Here is a 19,362-nt window from a genome sequence, read left to right on the forward strand (position 1 = left end):
GGGGCAGGGCCTTCAGCCAACCATCCAAGACTATCTGAATATATTTAGTTGGAAATATTTTAGTACTCTGTGATTTATCTCTTCTGTAATCTTGATTTAAATCTGACTTTATTGGCATGAGGAAGAATCTACCCATTAATTGTTAAGTTGATTAATGTTCAAAACTAGAATGGTTATTAATCTCTGGTTCTTGGTATTGATTACAGCATCATCTGAATAATGACTGGATGTTCTGGTTTGATACTAATGCCACCAATATGTACTTTGAGGCACATTTTGATAAAAGAAGTTCATTTTCTATATTTTTCAGGGATGTAGTTATCAAGTTACTTCTATATGAAGCGTCCACTAATGTGGCAGACAATAAAGGGTATTTTCCCATACACTTGGCTGCTTGGAAAGGAGATGTAGAGATTGTGAAGATTCTTATCCATCATGGGCCATCACATTCCAGAGTGAATGAACAGGTGACAATATTCAATCTATTTGTTTATCACTTCAGAAAATACAACTAAGTATCTTTTGTACTCACAGATTTATGGCTGGATTCCTGAAGGTTTTTCATTCTCTAAAATGCTGGATAATAGGGGAGAATGGTGGTAATTTGGATAGAGCTATGTGGATAGAAATTGGATACTTCTTGAAATCAGTGATGACTTTAGCGCATAATAAAATGGTTCCTTGTCTTGCTTTGTGTTTATTTTAACCATACTCTCTGGCAGATGCCCATACTCCACTATTGATACAAAATGTTATCTTTGAGACTGCTGTTGTTGAATTTTTAATTTTTTTGTTATAAACATATGATATATTGCTATGCTACTTTATTCTTGCTGAAGTTTTTTGATCTCAGAATCACAGTGCTTCTTAAGTTCCCAACCCAGGAAATGTTTCTACTATCTTTAGAGACCTTTTTTGTAAGCAAGAATTCAGAGAAGTCAGAATGTATTCAGTGCTTTATTATGATACTAAAAAGCTTCTGAATTCTGCTGTGTATTTTGATTTTCTCTTCGCTGCACATTACTGACTTTCTTAAAGTGGATGCGGTACCAAGCCCTGCGATTAATTTTCTTAAAGAAGGTACTGCGTCCCACTGAATCTACATCACGTTTTATATTTGAAATAAAAGATATTGCGGCAGACATACAGTATTTAAAGCCATTTTCATAATACATTCATTATATGCCTATTTTACAGTCCTAGAAATATGGTTCCACTCTGCAAAAATATCAACTTGGCATATAGAAATTTTGACTAGCCTCTTCCTGCTTCATTACTTTGAACTCTTTTGGAAGAAAATGTTCCAGAGACACATATACAATCAATGCTAATTTCCAGCAAGATCCAGAAGTACAAAGTGATGAATATATAAATCTGCCTTATGGTGAATCAGACCATTGGTCCACCTAGCTCTGTATCACTTACGTTGACTGGCAGTAGCTGTCAGATACAGAAGTGTCTTTCCTTATAGCTGCAGCCTGTCATCTGTAGATTCCAGAGGGATTGACCCTGAAGATTATGTGCTGTACATCTGAACGAGCTGTGTTTTTAGGAGACACAAATAATAGTGGATTTGATGGAATTGATGAAGGTTCCTTCTCAAGAAAAATCCATTAGGAATAGAACAAAAAATTCTTTGTGAACACTGAATCCAGTCCTTTAAATCTTTCTGAGACAAAACTCAAGCACAGTATATTGTGGTTCATTGGTAGGAGGATATTTTTGTTCTTATATATATCTAAAGAGATTAAGCTGAGAAGTTCTGTGGCGTAGGAGGTTAAGAGCTCGTGTATCTAATCTGGAGGAACTGGGTTTGATTCCCAGCTCTGCTGCCTGAGCTGTAGAGGCTTATCTGGGGAATTCAGATTAGCCTGTACACTCCCGCACACGCCAGCTGGGTGACCTTGGGCTAGTCACAGTTCTTCTGAGCTCTCTCAGCCCCACCTACCTCACAGGGTGTTTGTTGTGAGGGGGGAAGGGCAAGGAGATTGTAAACCCCTTTGAGTCTCCTGCAGGAGAGAAAGGGGGGGGATATAAATCCAAACTCTTCTTTTTCTTCTTCTTCTTCTTCTTCTTCTTCTTCTTCTTCTTCTTCTTCTTCTTCTTCTTCTTCTTCTTCTTCTTCTTCTTCTTCTTCTTCTTCTTCTTCTTCTTCTTCTTCTTCTTCTTCTAGTCCTAATTCAATTCATTCACACAGACTATTTCATACATTCCTATTGTCTTGATCCTGAATTAAATTAAAAAAAATATATGCAATATTTATTTATGTGGAAATTTTCTAGTCCATCAGTCTAGGGTATCTTCTTCAGGTGACTTAATAGTATCTTTTAGAGAGTTTTGGGAGGTTTGATGTAGAGAACACTTATAATTTTTCCTTCCATAGCGAAAAACGTCTACAATAACTAAAATTGCTAAAATTAATTTCATAGAATATGCTGAATAAATTTTATTTCAGTTTTATGTAAATTGTACAGCTTTTCCTTCCACGTCATGACTTTCCCCATCATGGTTTTGATATACCATTGGCCAGCATAAGAAATAAAATGGGAATTTTTTGAAAGTTTTGTGGAACCCACAGAGGACAGACAAAGGCCAGTAAATAACACAGAAAAATTTTAGAAATTTAGAAATGCATAAAATATATTCATAGTATTGCCACAGCATAGCAACAAATTTTATCTTTTAATACCGTAAATATGCACAATTTCTTTTCAAAGTCAAAATAAAAGAAAAAGAAAAAAAGACATTCTCGGTACAAAGGGAGGACCAAATTTTTTTGCACGGATTTCCAGCACCATGCCCCTAACCCCAGCGGTGTGGAAGGGATTGCTGTAACATGTAAATCTAAAAACAGAAGAAATGTTAATGAACAGAATCAGCATAATATTTTTTACAATGAAAAGTAGAAATAACATGCAATTCACATCAATAATAATAGAATTTGAATGTTAGCATGCTATAAGGTAAGTCAGCATTGTTATCCACAGTTGGGCAAAGGGGAGCAGGAAATTACCTCAGACGGAGCAGGAAATTACCTCAGACTACATTGTGAATTTATGGCTGAACTGAGAGTGGAAGAAGGGGCACCACAGCTCCTATCTGTAGCCGTGGTGCTTACTAGCTCTCAAAGTGATATATGTTCCCTAACTTGGTCAAACGAAAAGCAGAATTATAAATATTTTAAATAAATACATTCTGTATACTTTATGCAAGGACTTTTCAGTAAACAAGTGGCTAAACAATACACTACTGAAATTATCTGCGAATGTAACCTCAGCTTGTGGGTTCTGTGGGGCAGAACGTGGAATGAGTTTGCAACAACAATTTTTAAAAACAAAATGGTTTACTTTCTTAACAAATAACATATAATATCAACATTTCAAGGTCCTGTTCAGGTTGCATTTTCAAGTCCTTATATTTACAGTCTACTGATACTGCCAAGTCCAATTCTTCTTTGCAAGTGGGTTGGCTCCTGAAGACTCCAAGGGCTTGATGAACAGGCTTCAACATGATGAAGGTTTCCAGGAGAACTCTCACCCATTACAACCACAAAAAGAAACCCTGAAACAATAAACTCCAACATTTACAACATAGCAAAAATAAACTACCACCTTCCCAGTAGTTCCCAACAACATTGCAGTTACATTAACAAGGTGTTAAGGGCTTATACAAATCAAGGCTCGAGTCTGGTAGCCTTGTCTCCTCAAAACTACATGAGGTCTGCAGTCTCTTGCTGCTTTGAGTCTCCACCCCTTACTGGGTCAACCCATTCTGAGCATGGGGGTTACACGAACTTCATAGAAGTATATTAAAATAATTCTGATGTAATATGTCTTAACAGAATAATAAAAGATTTATTAAAATTATTCTTGGTAAAACTACTTATTAATCATTTAAGGTTAAACTTTTCTCAGGGCTTTTATCTGACAGCTACTTTCTTTTTATATAGCTGTCAATTATACTGCTGATACTGTCATTTTAATAGCAGTGATATGTAGCATGTATAATGTTTTTAGCTATATTTTTGGAAGCTGCCTTGAATCTGCTATTAGAGAAGGCAGAGTATAAACAAATGAAAATTAATAAATAGTGTGTGGAAATCAGACAGATTCAAACAAATTCAGTGCAATGTCAGAACTAGAGCTCCACCAATTCCAAAACTGTATATTTATCAGTGTTATATAATTGGAGAGTACAGCTTTCCCTTCCATGTCATAGAAGGGAAATTCATGTTTGTTTGTTTGTTTGTTTGGTCGTATATTTGTTTGTTTATTTATTTATTAATATCCCACCTTTCATCCCAGCAAGGACTCAAAGCAGCTTGCATAATTCTTCTCTCCTCCATTTTATCCTCATAACACTCTGTAAGGTACATTAGGACTAGACTGTGGGAAACCCAGACTTGAGTTTCCACTCTGCTGTGGATAATTGCTGGGTGACCCTGCGCCAGTCACATACTCTCAGCCTCATCCCTGGCAAGTATTTGGATGGGAGGCTTACAAGGAATACCAAGGGTGTGAGGTGGAGGAAGGCGATGGCAAACCACCTGTGAATGTCTTTTGCTTTAAAATCCCAATCAGTTTTATTAAGTGTTTTATTAAGTGTAATGCTAATATGTAATATTTCTTGAAATACTTGTACTGTTTTTGTCTGGCTGTGGCACACCCTACAATAAAGGATGGTGAATAATAATATAGATCACCCTCTTTTATTCTTCCTGGTTAAAAAAAAGTATCACAAGATGTGTTCTAATACATTTTTTGGCAAATAGGCTCTCAAACCAAGAAAAATGGAATTGTCTTCAAAATACATTTGAAGAATGTAAATTTTAAGATGCTGTAGGTTTTCTGGGTTGTGTGGCCGTGTTCCAGTAGTATTTTCTCCTGATGTTTTGCCTGCATCTGTGTCTAGCACCTTTAGAGAATCCTCTGAAGATGCCAGCCAAAGATGCAGGCAAAACATCATGTGAAAATACTACTAAAACACGGCCAGAAAACCCACAATATCCCTGTGATTCTGGCCATGAAAGCCTTCGACAATACAATGTAAATTTTATTAACAGATACTTCACAGAAAAATATCAAGATGACTTGTAATTAACTGTGGCATAGAATCTTACTGCATGTCTTCTTTGTAATTATCATCAATGTTTTCTTTTGAAATCACTTGCAGTATCTTTTTTTTTTAAACCAAGTAGAGTAAAAAAGCCTTTATTTGGGATGAAAAGACCTGTAAATAGTTTATAAAAGTTGGGTCCCACAAGTTTCCCACAAGGGGACATTACTCCTATCTTTGTTTCTTTTCTTCCCCCTAATTCTTTGCCTCTCACTCCATCCTGCCATCCCTTCTCTTTTCCCTCTGTCTGCTTCCCTACCCTAGCTCTTTCTCTCTTTCTGCTACCTACCCCATCTCTCTCTGCCCTCCTACCCCAACTCTCTTGCTCTCTCTTTCTGCTCCTCTACCCCAACTCTTTTTCTCTCACTTTCTCCCCTCAGTGGCTCCAGGTGAGCATACTGAAGCCTCTCCTCCAACCTCCTATTATAGAAAGCTGCCATGGGGAGTTGTAGAAAAATCTGTGTAGCATCTATGTTTTTCCAGTTCACAGATTTAGGTATCTGCAGATGGGGGTCACATTTCACTATTAAATAAATACCTCATCTTGAAAATGGATTACTTTCGCTTTTGTATCCTGTTCCCTCTTTGAGTAAGACTTATTAGTCCTGTGCATATTGATCACAGTAAAAAAAACTTCAGAAGCTGTTGGTGTGGTTTGGATCTCAATAATCCTCTGAGATTCAGTATTTCAAGATGAAAGCAGTTTTCTCTCTTTATCTCCCCCCCTCCCTCCAATGCCCCAATGGTAGAGGCAAGATGTAGGAAACTTCTTTCTTGGAGTTATTGCCCATCATTGATGATTTTATCTGAAATTACTAGGTTGCACATTATGTAAGAGCTACAATTAGTAAATCATGAGATGGGGCACTTAAAAAAGTTGACTACTTTGAAAGTTATTGGCTCAGTGTTGTCTAGAAGGGTAAAGCTAAAATGGAATGCACAAATATATTTAGAAAGAACTATGTTGGTCACACTGAGTGTATTATGAGAGGAGTAGACAAAGAGAAAAACTGAAAAAGCAGAATAATTGAAGGATGGCAGTATAGAAAGGAAACACTGTCCCTAAAACAAATCTTCTGTTTCCAACACGGAAAATCTTTGCTAGGCACTTTGAAGAAACTGTTGCAACTAATTATGATTGAGTTACCATTTTAGGCTAATATAATATCCATTTATTGTATTTCACTATTTCATTTTTTCATATTAATCAGTACTTGAGCATATGTTTCTCCTTTTATGACAACATCTTAAATGCACATGTTCTGTAATCAAGGAGAAAACACAATTGCTGAATTAAAAAATCTTGAGTTGCCAGACATTGGAATTAATATAGTTAATGGATGCCTCATTAACTATGCTGCCTGATCTCTTTTAAGTTAAACAGACCTCTATAGTGACAAGATCATTGGGAAGTAGTAGAAGACCTCTTTTACTAGAGTAATACAATTCCTTAAGAGCAGTATAATTTTCTCATGACTCTGTGACTCTTTGCAATCTGTTGATAGATAAGGTAATTAAGGTTATAACAATCAGAATAAGTAAATTTTATTCTTCTGTTCATATAAACATACAGAACATAAATGCAGATTTCCTCTTGATTTCAATAAGAAACAGTTAAGGTTGCCCTTAATTATTCTACTGACATAATTGTGCTGTATAAGGTGTTTAACTTTAACAGTCTCAAGCCCTATAAATACATATTTATTTCATTAGTTTTTGGACGTGTGCTTGTTAGTAAATAAATCTTTCTATAAATGGGATCCCATCGGTCGCTAGTATATCTTCAAAATGCAGAGTTCACAACAAGTCAGAAACATCACTGTAGAACATTCTGATAAGCTTAAAAGGTTATCATTTTAATCCAGTTGCTAGGGGAAAGTAGAGGAGGTATCAACAACTGTTTTCCTGTTTTCCATTCTTTCTTATCCCCTTGTGTGTCATACTCTTGTGTGTCTGTTATTTCATACCTTCCTTATTTCTCTCTCTTGCTCTCTACTTCCCCCCTCCCTCTTCTTTTTGTCTGTTTCTTAGGGTCAACTCAACAGTTGCATTAGAACTGCAATAGAGGTGTTTTACCAATGACACTGAACTAGATTGAAATTGACTAGACTCTCACAGTGTTAGTCAGTTTCAATCTGCATCTTGAGTCCCAGGTAATGTGCTTCTCAATTTTCTTGCAACATGATATTCCATTTATTCTGCAGTAGTTTTTTTTCATGAACATTGAAATGGGTTAAAAGATTATTACCCAACCTCAAGGTAGGCTTTTTCAGGTACGTCTGTTGTCTGTCCTAATTACACACATGTATTATCATACAGGCACCTGTATCTTCATACTTGGTAGTTGTGTACTTCACTGCCTGTTTGAAGCATACAGTTATGCATGCATGGCTTATGGTGTAATCATTATGCTTGTGGCTGACAATTTGTTCCACTGTTTTCTAGACCAGAGGATTATGTTCATCAGTGACACTGAAAACTGTAATAAGTTTTTAAATTGTTGGGACAAGTTCATTCCTGCTAACTGTATTCAAGATAATGCTCATTTTTAAAATAAATAAGTAATAATATTCAGCTTGAAATAACAGGATTGAAAAATTAAATTTGCTGGGTTGTCGTTTGACATAAATTTGCATTAACTCTTTAATTCTACATTGAAAGGGCAGCTGAAAGGTGGGAAAGATATCTTGAAATATTTCTTCATAGAGGTTGATTAAATGGATGGTTTAGACATAGTTTACGATACTAGATTGACTATACTTTGCACTGTACTGATCATAGGAAGTAAAGATGAATCAGTGTGGATACTTTAGGACTCTGCATTCACTGCTGTTTCTGCTGTTTGGTTCCCCTATTCTCTGGCTAACTGATGGGCATAATGAAAAAAAAAGGCTATGGGACTGCATTATTTTCAATTCAGTTTATGTCTGTCTGCCAGTTAGTTACTGTTCCCTTAAAAAGATATCCCCCAAATGGACTAGAAATATTTTACTTATTATTGTTTGCTACTTTCTGCTCCAAATCTGCTTTTAGAACTAATAATTTCATCTTATGTAATGAAAATAAGAATATTTATAAACCCTTTCACTGAGATTTTAGTTAAATTCTTGATACTGATATTTTCTTATAGTGTTGACACCAGAAAATATATTTGAATCAAACAGTATTTGAGAGTGCTCTAATATTTGACCAGCACCCACCCACCCTCGCTAAACTTGATCATGCATGGCTAATTTTCATTTCCCTGATAGTAACAGTTTTATTTCAAATTAAATCATTATTTGTAAGGATAGATACATTTATATACATTAGTACATAAGTGTTGGCACTACTGCTAATAGCTTAAGTGTTTGAAACATTTTTTTCCCAATTTCCAGCATGAGAAAGGAGGATTGTAGTTTAGCTTGGCAATTCAAGCCTTTGCTACACTGTACACAAAATGCCTGTTCCATTTGTGCCCGTTTATTCTGGCAAGTTTTGTCTTCTACATTGTATACCCCAGTTTCTATTACAATACAGTGGAACCTCGGTTTTCGTTGGTAATCTGTCTGAAAAGAATAGATGAAAACCGAAACCAATAAAAACTGAGGCAAACTTCTCCATAGGAATCAATGTAAATCTGATTAATCCATTCGAGGCACTTCAAAAAACATACCAAAAACACATTTTTGGTGAATAAACATAGTGTTTAATGCTGAAAACAGTAACAAACAATAACACTAGGACCAGCTTCAGAGCCAGTGGACCAGTGTCGCACCAGAAAGCTGTTCAAAGAGGTCTGTTTCTGACGCCTCTTTAAGGCGTCTGAAATGGGGCAAGACATTGTCATTAAACAAATTGCAGGCATGGCCTGCAACAGCTTTGTCCGGGTGACTTTTTTCCACAAACCTCTGCACCTTACTGCAAATCAATGAAAACCAAGGAAAATCAATGAAAACCGAGACAAATTTTTCACTGAAAAAATCGATGAAAACCGAAACCAATGTAAACCTAAGGCAATGAAAACCGAGGTACCACTGAATTTGATGTTCTACTTTCAGAATCAATTTTACTCTTTTTTTTAGTAACAAGTCATCAATGGATATAAATAATATAAAATGTTAAAAAATTGGTTTACCCCCTCCATATATATATCATATAAGAAAGTTCCTGATATCCAAATTAAATATAAATGTTTGATACAGGGTGTTTTGCTGGGGATTTCTGACTATTTTACATTTTTGAGGATTTGATACAAATGCAAATTTGTATTTGCATTTTTTCAAATATATTCTTCAGAAAAAAAATACATTAATATGGGCACTTTACCTCTGAGTGATATAATTAATTTATAAAACCCCGGAATTCTAATAGCCAGGTATGCGGTGTTATTTTAAATTAATCTTCCAAACATTTATTATATTTTTGCTTAGCTTTTAAAAGTTGTATTTATAAAATGTTGGCAAAGTTACTCACCTAATTGTGAAACATTTGTATATTTTTGTGGTTTTATCTTTGGTCTTTTGTGCAGTCCGACATTAGGGACTGTGTATGAGCAGGGCTGTTGCTGGAGATGTTATACAGCTAACAATTCACTAGGAGGGCCGCATGCAGGAGCCGTTATGAGCCATTCCTGCGAAAACAGCTATGTGTTCCTGTGCAGTTATGCCCCCTTCCCTCAATTCCTTTGTTTCTGATATGGAGATGAGTATCAATACATGGTTTTACCCTTTGGCCTGGCTACTGTCCCCCCAGAATTTTTATGAAGTACATGGCTGTGGTCATTGCCCACCTCCAATTGTGCATTGGCCACCAGCAGTTTACCCTTAACTTGATAAGTTACTGGTTGCTCCTTCTAAAGAAGAGCTTTTGAATTACCTGGCTATTACCCTTCCAATCTACAAGGATCTTGGCCTGGTTGTTAACTGGGGAAAACCCAGGCTAATACCTGAATCTACCCAATTAATAGACATTCTTCTGGATCAACAAAAGGTTTTTAGCTTCCAGACAGTAAATATTATTAGATACATGGCCCATAACTTTATGCAAAACTGTTTTCAAATGGCCTATGATATACAGAAGCTCTTGAGATTTTCTTCCACTACAGCTGTATTGCCCTTAGCTAGACTCTTCATGTGTCCTCTCCAATTGTTTTTGTTTCACAATTCAAACCTGGTCTACACTGGAAGTTCTCCATCCCTGGACCTGTTGCCAGATCACTTTCCTGGTAGGCACAGAGAGCCAACTTACTTCAGAATATTTTATTTGGGGTAAGACACCATGATGTTACTGTAATTATCAGCACCTCCATGAGGGGATAGGGAGCACATTGTCAGGGGTAATTGGTCCAGAAAGTTTGGTCTTGACTAGGAAGCCCTATACACATCAACATTTTGGAACTCTGTACAGTTTGACATGCCTTTTTCAAATTTCCTCTGGATTAGTCTGTTCTTATTCAAGGGTGTAAATGGCCATAGAATGTCATATAAAATGTTTCATGCTTATAAATGGCAGTCCAACCCTTATAAGATTGAATGTCAGACCACATGGAAGCCTCCCATGATCAATATTCCCCCCCCCTTATTTTGTAACAGCTCCTTCTGTTGCAAGCTGAGTTTTATGATAAACTGATTGTAAAAGTTGGCATTGGTTACCCTTGGATTACTAAATTTTGTATTAATACATTAGCATTTTTATAGAAATCCTGTGCAGTTTCTTCTAATTCTTTGTAGCTGGTTATACGGCGAATTATTCTTAATTAGTGCTGGATGGTAGCTGTCTTAGCTCAAAAACATTTTTATCTGTTTGTTTTCTTGTATAAACCTATGCAGATTTTTCTAGGTGCAGCTCTCCTTTCCTTGGTAGTCCACAGGAAACCAACCCGGAGAAAAGAGATAAGGGATTGCCCAAAATGGAACCAGAAAGTGTAGTGAGATAAGCAGAGAAGGATTTTCAAGTAGAAAGGGTGGAATTTCTGCCCAGGTTTTTAAAAAATGTAGGAGAGAGGACCAGCTGGCAATAAAGCCAACTCATTCGAACCAGGAAATGGAGAAGCTGAGAAGGACATGAAGAGCAAATTCAGAATGGAAAGCAGAATAGGAGATAAGAAATCATGTCTGCATGTCATGAAAAGGAAGGGTTTGATGACTTTGTGCATGTGGTAATAAAAGAAGGTTCTGGAGGATGAGTCACCTGTAAAGATGGAGTGCTTGAGATGCTCTTAATTCACCCAGATTTACATAAATGCCAGTGGAGAAGCCAGGCAAAGCTTCAGAATTTACATAACCATTAGTGGGCTTTTGATTACATTCTGACTGGTGTAGCCTTGGGATCTTAGACTCCATTAATGTGAACTCAGGATCTGGAGTTCAGCCATCATATGGTAGAATGGGGGACCTGAAGATACATAGAAAATATGCTAGGGGATTCCTATGATGGTTTCGATTGTAGGTGATTGTATTAGAATGAGTGGCAATCTTGATTCAGATTTATTGGCATTTGCCAGGAGATGGATTGATGACTCTTCCTGGTTTTTATGACTGAATCATCTGGGAGCTGCCATTGCAAAGGAGATGTTGGCTGCAATCCTAAAGATACTTTCCTGGGAGTAAACCCCATTGAATTGCATGAGACTTACTTCTGAGTAGATCTGCTTAGAATTCCTCTTCTGGAGAGCTTCTGGAGAGTTATTTTCACATAAAACCTGGGTCTTTCTTGGCAATCAGAGACAAGCACTCTGGAAGTTTAAGTTCAAGAACGTTGATATTTTCTAGTAGCATTCAAGCAGTTGGCTACTATCTCTTGAAAGCATCTAGGAGAGTTCCTGCCTTAATTAAGAGATCCTGTTTTAATATCAAACTTTATGCATTTCCTTTCACCTCTGGCATCAGAAAGACAAAGGTTCTTGGGATATGTGACACTTTACTTGGGGGAGCACTATATATTAATATACAACTTAGAGTTATGTTATTTATATTTAGGTAGAACTGTCAAATAATCGGCTTGGACCCAGAGATCCTACTATACTTGTTTCAGGAAATGGATTTGCTAATGATTTCTGCCCCAGTATTCCTTAAAATGTGGCCAAGGGGACTTCTAGTGTGGCTTTTCAGGAAACTCTGTAGACAGGAGAAAAATTGTAGAACTATCCCATGTGAAAAAGTCTTCCTTTCAAGCAATTAAATATAGCTTTCTGTTATTCAGTAGGTAGTGAAGAAATGTACATTAATAATCTACTCAGCATAAAACTCTTGATGAATCATCAACAAAAGTCTGTTCTGGTTATTCCATATGTGGCATAAAATTCTTTGTATTTGAACTGTTCAATTAATCTGTGGTAATGTTGCTATACTTCTATACACTTAAATTTCTTAATTGCTTCTGGGGTCATTTAAAGAAAATGAAGAGCCAATGTATATTGGATTTTTTTATTAGAGACCTGGGCAAAGGATGCAGTAGCTTTTCTTTAAATTAGACTCACAAATAATAAATGTTTGTGCTGGCTCCATTAAAAGGAAAGAATCTTCATCAATTAGTAGAGAAAGATATTTGTGTTCCTATCTGATTTAGAGGTATTAAGTGAACCTGTCAGCAATGAAATAATATTTATTTTACCTACTTTGATATGCAAAAACAATTTATCTAGAAAGACTACATAAGTGCTTTATAGATGCTGACAATGTATTTTTATTATTTTTTTCTCACAGAACAATGAAAATGAAACAGCTTTGCACTGTGCAGCACAGTATGGACACTCAGAAGTGGTAGCTGTTCTGCTGGATGAACTAACAGATCCCACAATAAGAAACAACAAGTTAGAGACTCCATTGGATTTGGCAGCTTTATATGGCCGTCTGCGAGTGGTAAAGATGATAATCAATGCATATCCAAACTTGATGAGCTGTAACACGAGGAAACATACCCCTTTGCACCTTGCTGCACGTAATGGCCACAAAGCTGTTGTACAAGTGCTTCTAGAGGCTGGAATGGATGTCAGCAGCCAAGTTAGTACATGTTTTTTTTTAAATAGCTGTTGAAATAGAGCTGCTTTATTCCTTTAGGTAATGATACTGTGCAATAGCTGTATGTGTAAAGTCACCCTGAAATATAGTCTATGAAAAATAAATTACAATATATACTGGTTGTTGTGGGTTTTCCGGGCTATGTGGCTGTGGTCTGGTAGTTAATTAAATTAATTAATTAAGTTGAATCTAACCATGAAAGCCTTTGAAATTACAATATATAGTTTGCAGATTTGGTAGAACAGGGCTGTTCTCTACCTGCTGCCAGGAAGATAGGCCAAGTTTGGTCATTTTCCATCTCCACAAGTTTTCACTATCTGTGCTTATTAGTTCAGAAAATATTTATTGGTGGTTGCATTGATCCAAAAGTAAAATCCAATAACCACTTCCAAAACAACAAGAACACAATCTACCTTTTAATAGGAACAACTAAATGACACTTAAACCATGTGCAAACTTCCAAGTTCACCAGAAGTCTTCCTCAGGTGGGATGTTACAAAACAATTAAAAAAAATTAAAAAGAGAAAGGAACATTTCTCAAAATATGTTCATGAGTTCTGATCAAGCCAGGATTTTGTATTAGTTGTGGGACTGCTTCAGATGGTGTTGATTTCAGGATGTTATTAATTCCCTCTAGGCTCATCTCTGGAACTGGTTCTGACATATAAATGCTTCCTTCTTTGCTACATCTTGCGTTCATGAAAACTAGGGATCAATGCTGCACTAGGGATCAATGCTGTGTTTGTAGTAGATATGGCAATCTGACTGAATATCTCTCTCTTAGGCTAACCTTATACCATTTTGGCTTCAGTACTAAGTGCTTTTAGCCTTTATGTATAAAAGGTTATATAAAATATTTCATCAAATCTATAAAAGTCATGTTATGACTATGGTTTCATTCTTACACTGTCAGTGTTACTTAATATAATAAACTTGTCATAAGTGTTACTTTCCTTTCATACTCGAAGTGTTTTATTCATCATCAAATGTATCTATTTCCAAACAAATGTTAAATAATACTATTTACACAGTTGGGACTGGAGATCATCAAGCATGCCTAGTTTTGAATAATAATGTAATTTGTCTCAAGCCTTCATTGGACAGCATTAATAATTTCTGTGGAGTTACCTCCTTCAGTGTGTAATGAAAAGAAGAAATAACGAGGGAATCTGGCCAAAGTCTTCTAGGGAAAGAGTCTTTGTAACAATGCATATAACAAATGTTGCTGGGAAATTGTAATTAGTGTCCTGGGGAAGGCATTGTATTGCTTGTGTAACTGCAACATTTTGTTCATGTCACATGTCCTCATTCCTTGCTCCATGGTAGACTGCTTGCATGAGTTCATATTATTATAATTAATCAGTGCTATTGATTTCCTTATGGAGGAAAAAGAGTCCGCATGAGCAGCCATGGGGGAAGTAGTTTTGTGAGATGGTTGGCAGCTGCTCATCAAGAAACATCTGTCTCTGCATTCAGTTGCTGAAGTTCTCTCTTACTGCTCTTCCTGAGGTAGAAGGGCAGCAGCTTAATCCTAGTGCATCTGTGCATGGTTCGCCAGTTGCACAGTGGCAGATAGGAAGGCGCTCCAAAGGGTGATCACTACTGCCCAGAGTATTATTGGCTGCTCTCTCCCCTCTTTAAAGGACTTTATAATTCTTGCTACCTAAAGAAAATTCAGAATATTCTGAAGGACCCGTCTCATCCGGCATACTTGATGATATAGGACATGATATAGGATGATAAAAACAAGGACAAATAGGCTTAGAAATAGCTTCTATTCTAAAGCTGTGGCTATGCTGAACTCCATGGTTTCGCGTTGATGTGGTTGAGGTTGTGTGGGGATGGGTGGAGGAAGGGGAACGTGAGGATGGAGTGTGAGGTCTGAAATAGTGGGCATCGGGGAATGCTTGTAAATTTCGTTGTGCATGCACAATGACAATAAATGCTTCTTATCTTCTTATCTTAGTGGCAATTCACTGTGAAGCAAGAGAATGCTGATGCAGGACTGGAAAAAAAAGCAATGCATTTATTTGATAGTTTGAGACATACATGATGTTGGTACCATCTTACACACCAGAAGCTCAAGAAAGTTTTAGAAGTAAGGACACAGGCAGTTACTTGGAATATAATGGAATATTAGAGGCACAGTTCATCTCAGCTAAAGTAAGCCATATGCAGCTGACAGCCACTTCAGTCCAGCTAGAATCCTCCCAAAACAGGCAGGGTGGGGCAGAGGTGTATGGGGAGAAGTGGCACTTGGGGACAAAATGTCCTCCAGGCGCCCCTCCCCATGGGTCGCGTTGCCCCACCCCATGCATTGCGTAACCCTGCTCCCTGCACGTTCCTGGGGAGGGCAGAAGCCTGCCTGCACAGACCCCGGCAGGGTGGAGCAGAGGTGTATCTGGGGAAAATGGAGCCCGGGGCATAATCTGAGTTTTCCGATCCCCCCTGCTCCATTTTCCCTAGATACAGTTGAGGAGTAGAGAAATCAAGCCATCTGCCAATCTCACGGAGGAGTACCCAGGTCTACTGCTGGGCAGAAAGGAAGGGGCCCAGGTCTACCACTTGGGCAGCCAGCAAGGGGCCCATGTCCACTGCTTGGGAAGGCTGGAAGGGACCCAGGTCTACTGCTAGGCAGGCCAGAAGGGGTTGAGTCAGCATGCTGGCCTGGGCTCTGACTCTGGAGGGTCAGCACCCTCCCTAAATCTGTGGCGCCCACCTTAAAGGGAGAATTTGGGGTCCCTTGTTTAAACACCATTGAAGTGATGCTGTTTGGGTGTAGATCCCCCCCCCATAAAAACAGCATCACTTTCAATGTTGTTTAAACTGGGGATCCCAGATTCTCCCTTTAAGGTGGATTTAAAAGGAGAATCTGGGATCCCTAGTTTAAACGTCATTAAAAGTGATGCTGGAATCCACCCCCAAACAGCATCACTTTCAATGGTGTTTAAACTAGGGAGCTCAGATTCTGCTTTTAAATCCAATTTAAAGGGAGAATCTGGGGTCCCCAGTTTAAACAACATTGAAAGTGATGCTGTTTTTATGGGGGGGGGGATCTACACCCAAACAGCATCACTTCAATGGTGTTTAAACAAGGGACCCCAAGTAGTGACTGCTGCTTGGCTCACATGCTGATGGGCTGGTTGGCCACCAAAAGGGGAAGGTTTCTTTCACCAGCTTTGCACCTGGGGACTGGCTGCACGGCCCAGGCATGTGGTCTGATCATGGGGGGCTGGGCTGCGCAGCCCTTCTGGAGGCCGCCGAGGCCTCCCAGCCACTGCCCTCGCCCAGGAAGGCCACTGCAGTGGCCCAGGCATGCAGCCCAGTGGCCCTTCCGGGCTATGGCAGCAGCCTCCAGCAGGGCTGCAGCCACCAGAGGCCCTCTTGGGATTCTGCCCGCTTGCTGATCGGGCCTCATGCCTATGGCCCGGCAGTGCGGCCTTTGGGGGAGGCCTGATTGCGCCCAGCTGCTGCAGGGTTCTGAAAACTCCCTCGCTCTCCCTCCCCTGGGAGAGGGAAGGATGGGGCTTTTAGAGCCTCAGAGCAACCAGCCACTTTAGCAACCGGTTCACCCGAAACGGTGTGAACTGGCTAAATCCCACCACTGGGCACAGGTCAAGTTAATATTTTCCAATGGTCAAAGTGGTAAAAGGATGTTTTCCTCCACCATCTCCCCTTGACAACAATACCAATGGAATATTAATCTGAGTGGTTATAAATGTGAAGCAGAAGTTAGAACTCCATCTTTCCCTTTCACTTCTTTCTCATTCTTTAATTACATTTTAAACACTGCTCTCACAGTGGATTATTATTATTATTGTAGATTTCATAGCTGCCAGATCTTTAGCTGGTTATTGGCCTTCATTACAATTCAAGCCTCACCCAGAGGCCTAGGAAGTTTAATATATCAGCGTAGTATTCGTGCGGATCCCAGCAGGGCTTATTATTATTATTAATGATGGGCATCTGGCATCTCCTTGTAACTTTGTTATTTTGTTACTTTGCTGCTGTAGGCATTAAGTTTCACACTATATGACAAACATGATCTTTAAAAAATGCCAGCAAAATCAGTCCCAGTGATTCCAGTATTTCTCATACAGCATCACTGTATAACACATTTTCCTCTGATTTTGTTCTATACATAAAAGTACAAGGGCAAAGTAAAACTGCTGTGATATTTGAGGGATTAAATAAGTACATTTAAGAATATACCAACAATAGTTACCAGCTAGCTCATTTCAGAGGGCAGCCTTGTTGGTCTGCAGTAGAAGAGCTAGTTTTGAGTCCAGTAGCACCTATGAGACCAATAAGATTTTGGGAGAATCAAAGTGTCCTTTGTCAGATATCTTCATCAGCTGGCTGGTGTAGTGGATGACAACTCGTTCCCTTTGCACAGATGCAAAAGCAGCACATAAACTCAAAAGACATTTTAAAAAAATAATTGTACATAAGTTGAAAATGCAAGAGATCAATTGTGAAAAAGTAGGTAATGTACACAAAAGATATATTGTTTGTGAGTTTTACTGTAGTAATACATTCAAAAATTTTAAGGGACCAGTCTGATGAATTTCTCTGGGAAGGAAGTACTACAAATTGGGTGCTATAATCAAGAAGACCCTACTCTTTATTCAAATTTGAGTATTAGCTCATTTCACAAGGCTCCTCAGGGAATAAAAGTCTGGGTGCCATAGAAAATGAATGAGCACACATGGGTGCCACTTTTCTGTGACTGCTTGAATCCTCCTGTGAAGACAAGGTCTTATGGATAATACTGTTTTTGGCTAGCGTGAGGATGGAGTAGTGGAGAAGATCTGATGGAGAGACAGAGTGGAGTGGAATGGGTGAGTATTTTTCCACTTAATTTGGACATATTTTTAATATATGGGTAGAGATCGTTTCCAGTGGAGTGGCTGTATGATTTGTGGATAGGGGTTATGGTAGTTGATCTGTTAGAGCCATTAGTTGGATTTTGACATGTGGCCAGTTGGGGGATGGGGGTGGGAGTAGGAATGGGACATTACTTTCTCTGCAGCAGCCATTCCATAGGTGCATCTTTCCTATGTCCTGTATAATTCTTCAGGGGACATGAGAAGGTTACTGTGGGAGTACTAGTTTTTAAAATGTTTATATTTGCTTTGCTTTATTTTATTTTTTTACAGAACAGTGTGGTAGAGAATTGTGGAAGTGCTGTGTTGACCACCCAGCAACATGGAAAATGTATGCGTAAGTGTTTTGTTTCCCTCTCACATCATTTTGGCACACAATATTTGTTGCCTTTTTAAATAAATTATTTTAAATAAATTATTCTGACATATAGTGTTTATAGCTTGATTGCAAATTACCATCTTAATGTGCATCTTTGTTTGGGGATGGGAGTGTGAAATTATTTTCTGTACAGCCAGCAACTCCATGGGATTGTTTTTAGGACTTTATACATTATTCTGTGCTTGAGAGATAGGGTCATGAAGAAGGGACTGGGGGTGCAATTATATACTTTGATACAGGCAGAGGATGACAAACCAGATAAGGTCGGGAGGGTCTGAAAATTAGCATCCCTCCATTTTTCTGGTTCTTCTCTCAACCAATAATACATAATATTTTATGTACCTTTGGGCATGCAAGTTTGGTCTATTAGGAAACATCTTTCATTCAGGATGAAGGGGCTGACCTGTTGTAAATAATCCAGACCTGGCTGGGCAAGGCATGATTATTCAGTGCAGATAAAGACTTCATCACTAACCTAGGAACCTTGATTCCAAACACATTGGGGTTATACATTAAATTTGGTTTGGGGAGTGTTCAAACACAGTGTGGTTCAGATGTGAAGGAGAGTTCTGTAATTTCTTTGCTGTGGACTCACCATCAACTGGTTAAAGATTAAATTCATGAGGGTCGAATCCCCACTTGAAAATTGCACGCAGATCCAAACCTGTTTGTTGTGAAACCGTGTCCTCTTCATCGGAGTTTCTCCCTCCCCACCGCAGTGAGCCCACAGCAAACACATCCGGATTCAGAACTCTTAGCAATCCCCACCACCAGGGGATCTCGCTTCTCCGGTCTCCCCTGATTGGCTGGCATCCCTTGATGGGGCGAGACCTTCTCCACCCCCCCCCCCGCAGAAAATTTCCCAGTTTTGGTGTGAACAAAAAACAACTGTGCAAACGTCACATGTTTATCTTTAAGAATGCTTACGCCGCTCAATGTGTTACCAGTGATTTTTCACGTTTTATCGTTTAAACATTTGATT

The 19,362-nt window shown here is 38.4% G+C and overlaps 1 protein-coding gene across 15 annotated transcripts in view; it reads left to right on the forward strand.

Moving 5' to 3' along the window:
* ANKS1B (ankyrin repeat and sterile alpha motif domain containing 1B) overlaps positions 1–19,362 on the forward strand; it is a 462,906-nt gene that overhangs the window by 35,865 nt on the left and 407,679 nt on the right. For 13 of the 15 annotated variants that reach the window (XM_048500513.1, XM_048500514.1, XM_048500506.1 and 10 more), the window contains 2 exons: positions 311–467; positions 12,801–13,097. In XM_048500513.1, coding sequence (XP_048356470.1) covers positions 311–467; positions 12,801–13,097 — 454 coding nt within the window. Of the gene's footprint in view, positions 1–310; positions 468–7,146; positions 7,269–12,800; positions 13,098–19,362 lie in introns of all 15 variants that reach the window. The other 2 variants (XM_048500516.1, XM_048500517.1) reach the window with 2 other exon arrangements.

The sequence above is a fragment of the Sphaerodactylus townsendi genome, linkage group LG06 (assembly GCF_021028975.2).
Source record: "Sphaerodactylus townsendi isolate TG3544 linkage group LG06, MPM_Stown_v2.3, whole genome shotgun sequence".
In the NCBI taxonomy this organism is placed as follows: Eukaryota; Metazoa; Chordata; class Lepidosauria; order Squamata; family Sphaerodactylidae; genus Sphaerodactylus; species Sphaerodactylus townsendi.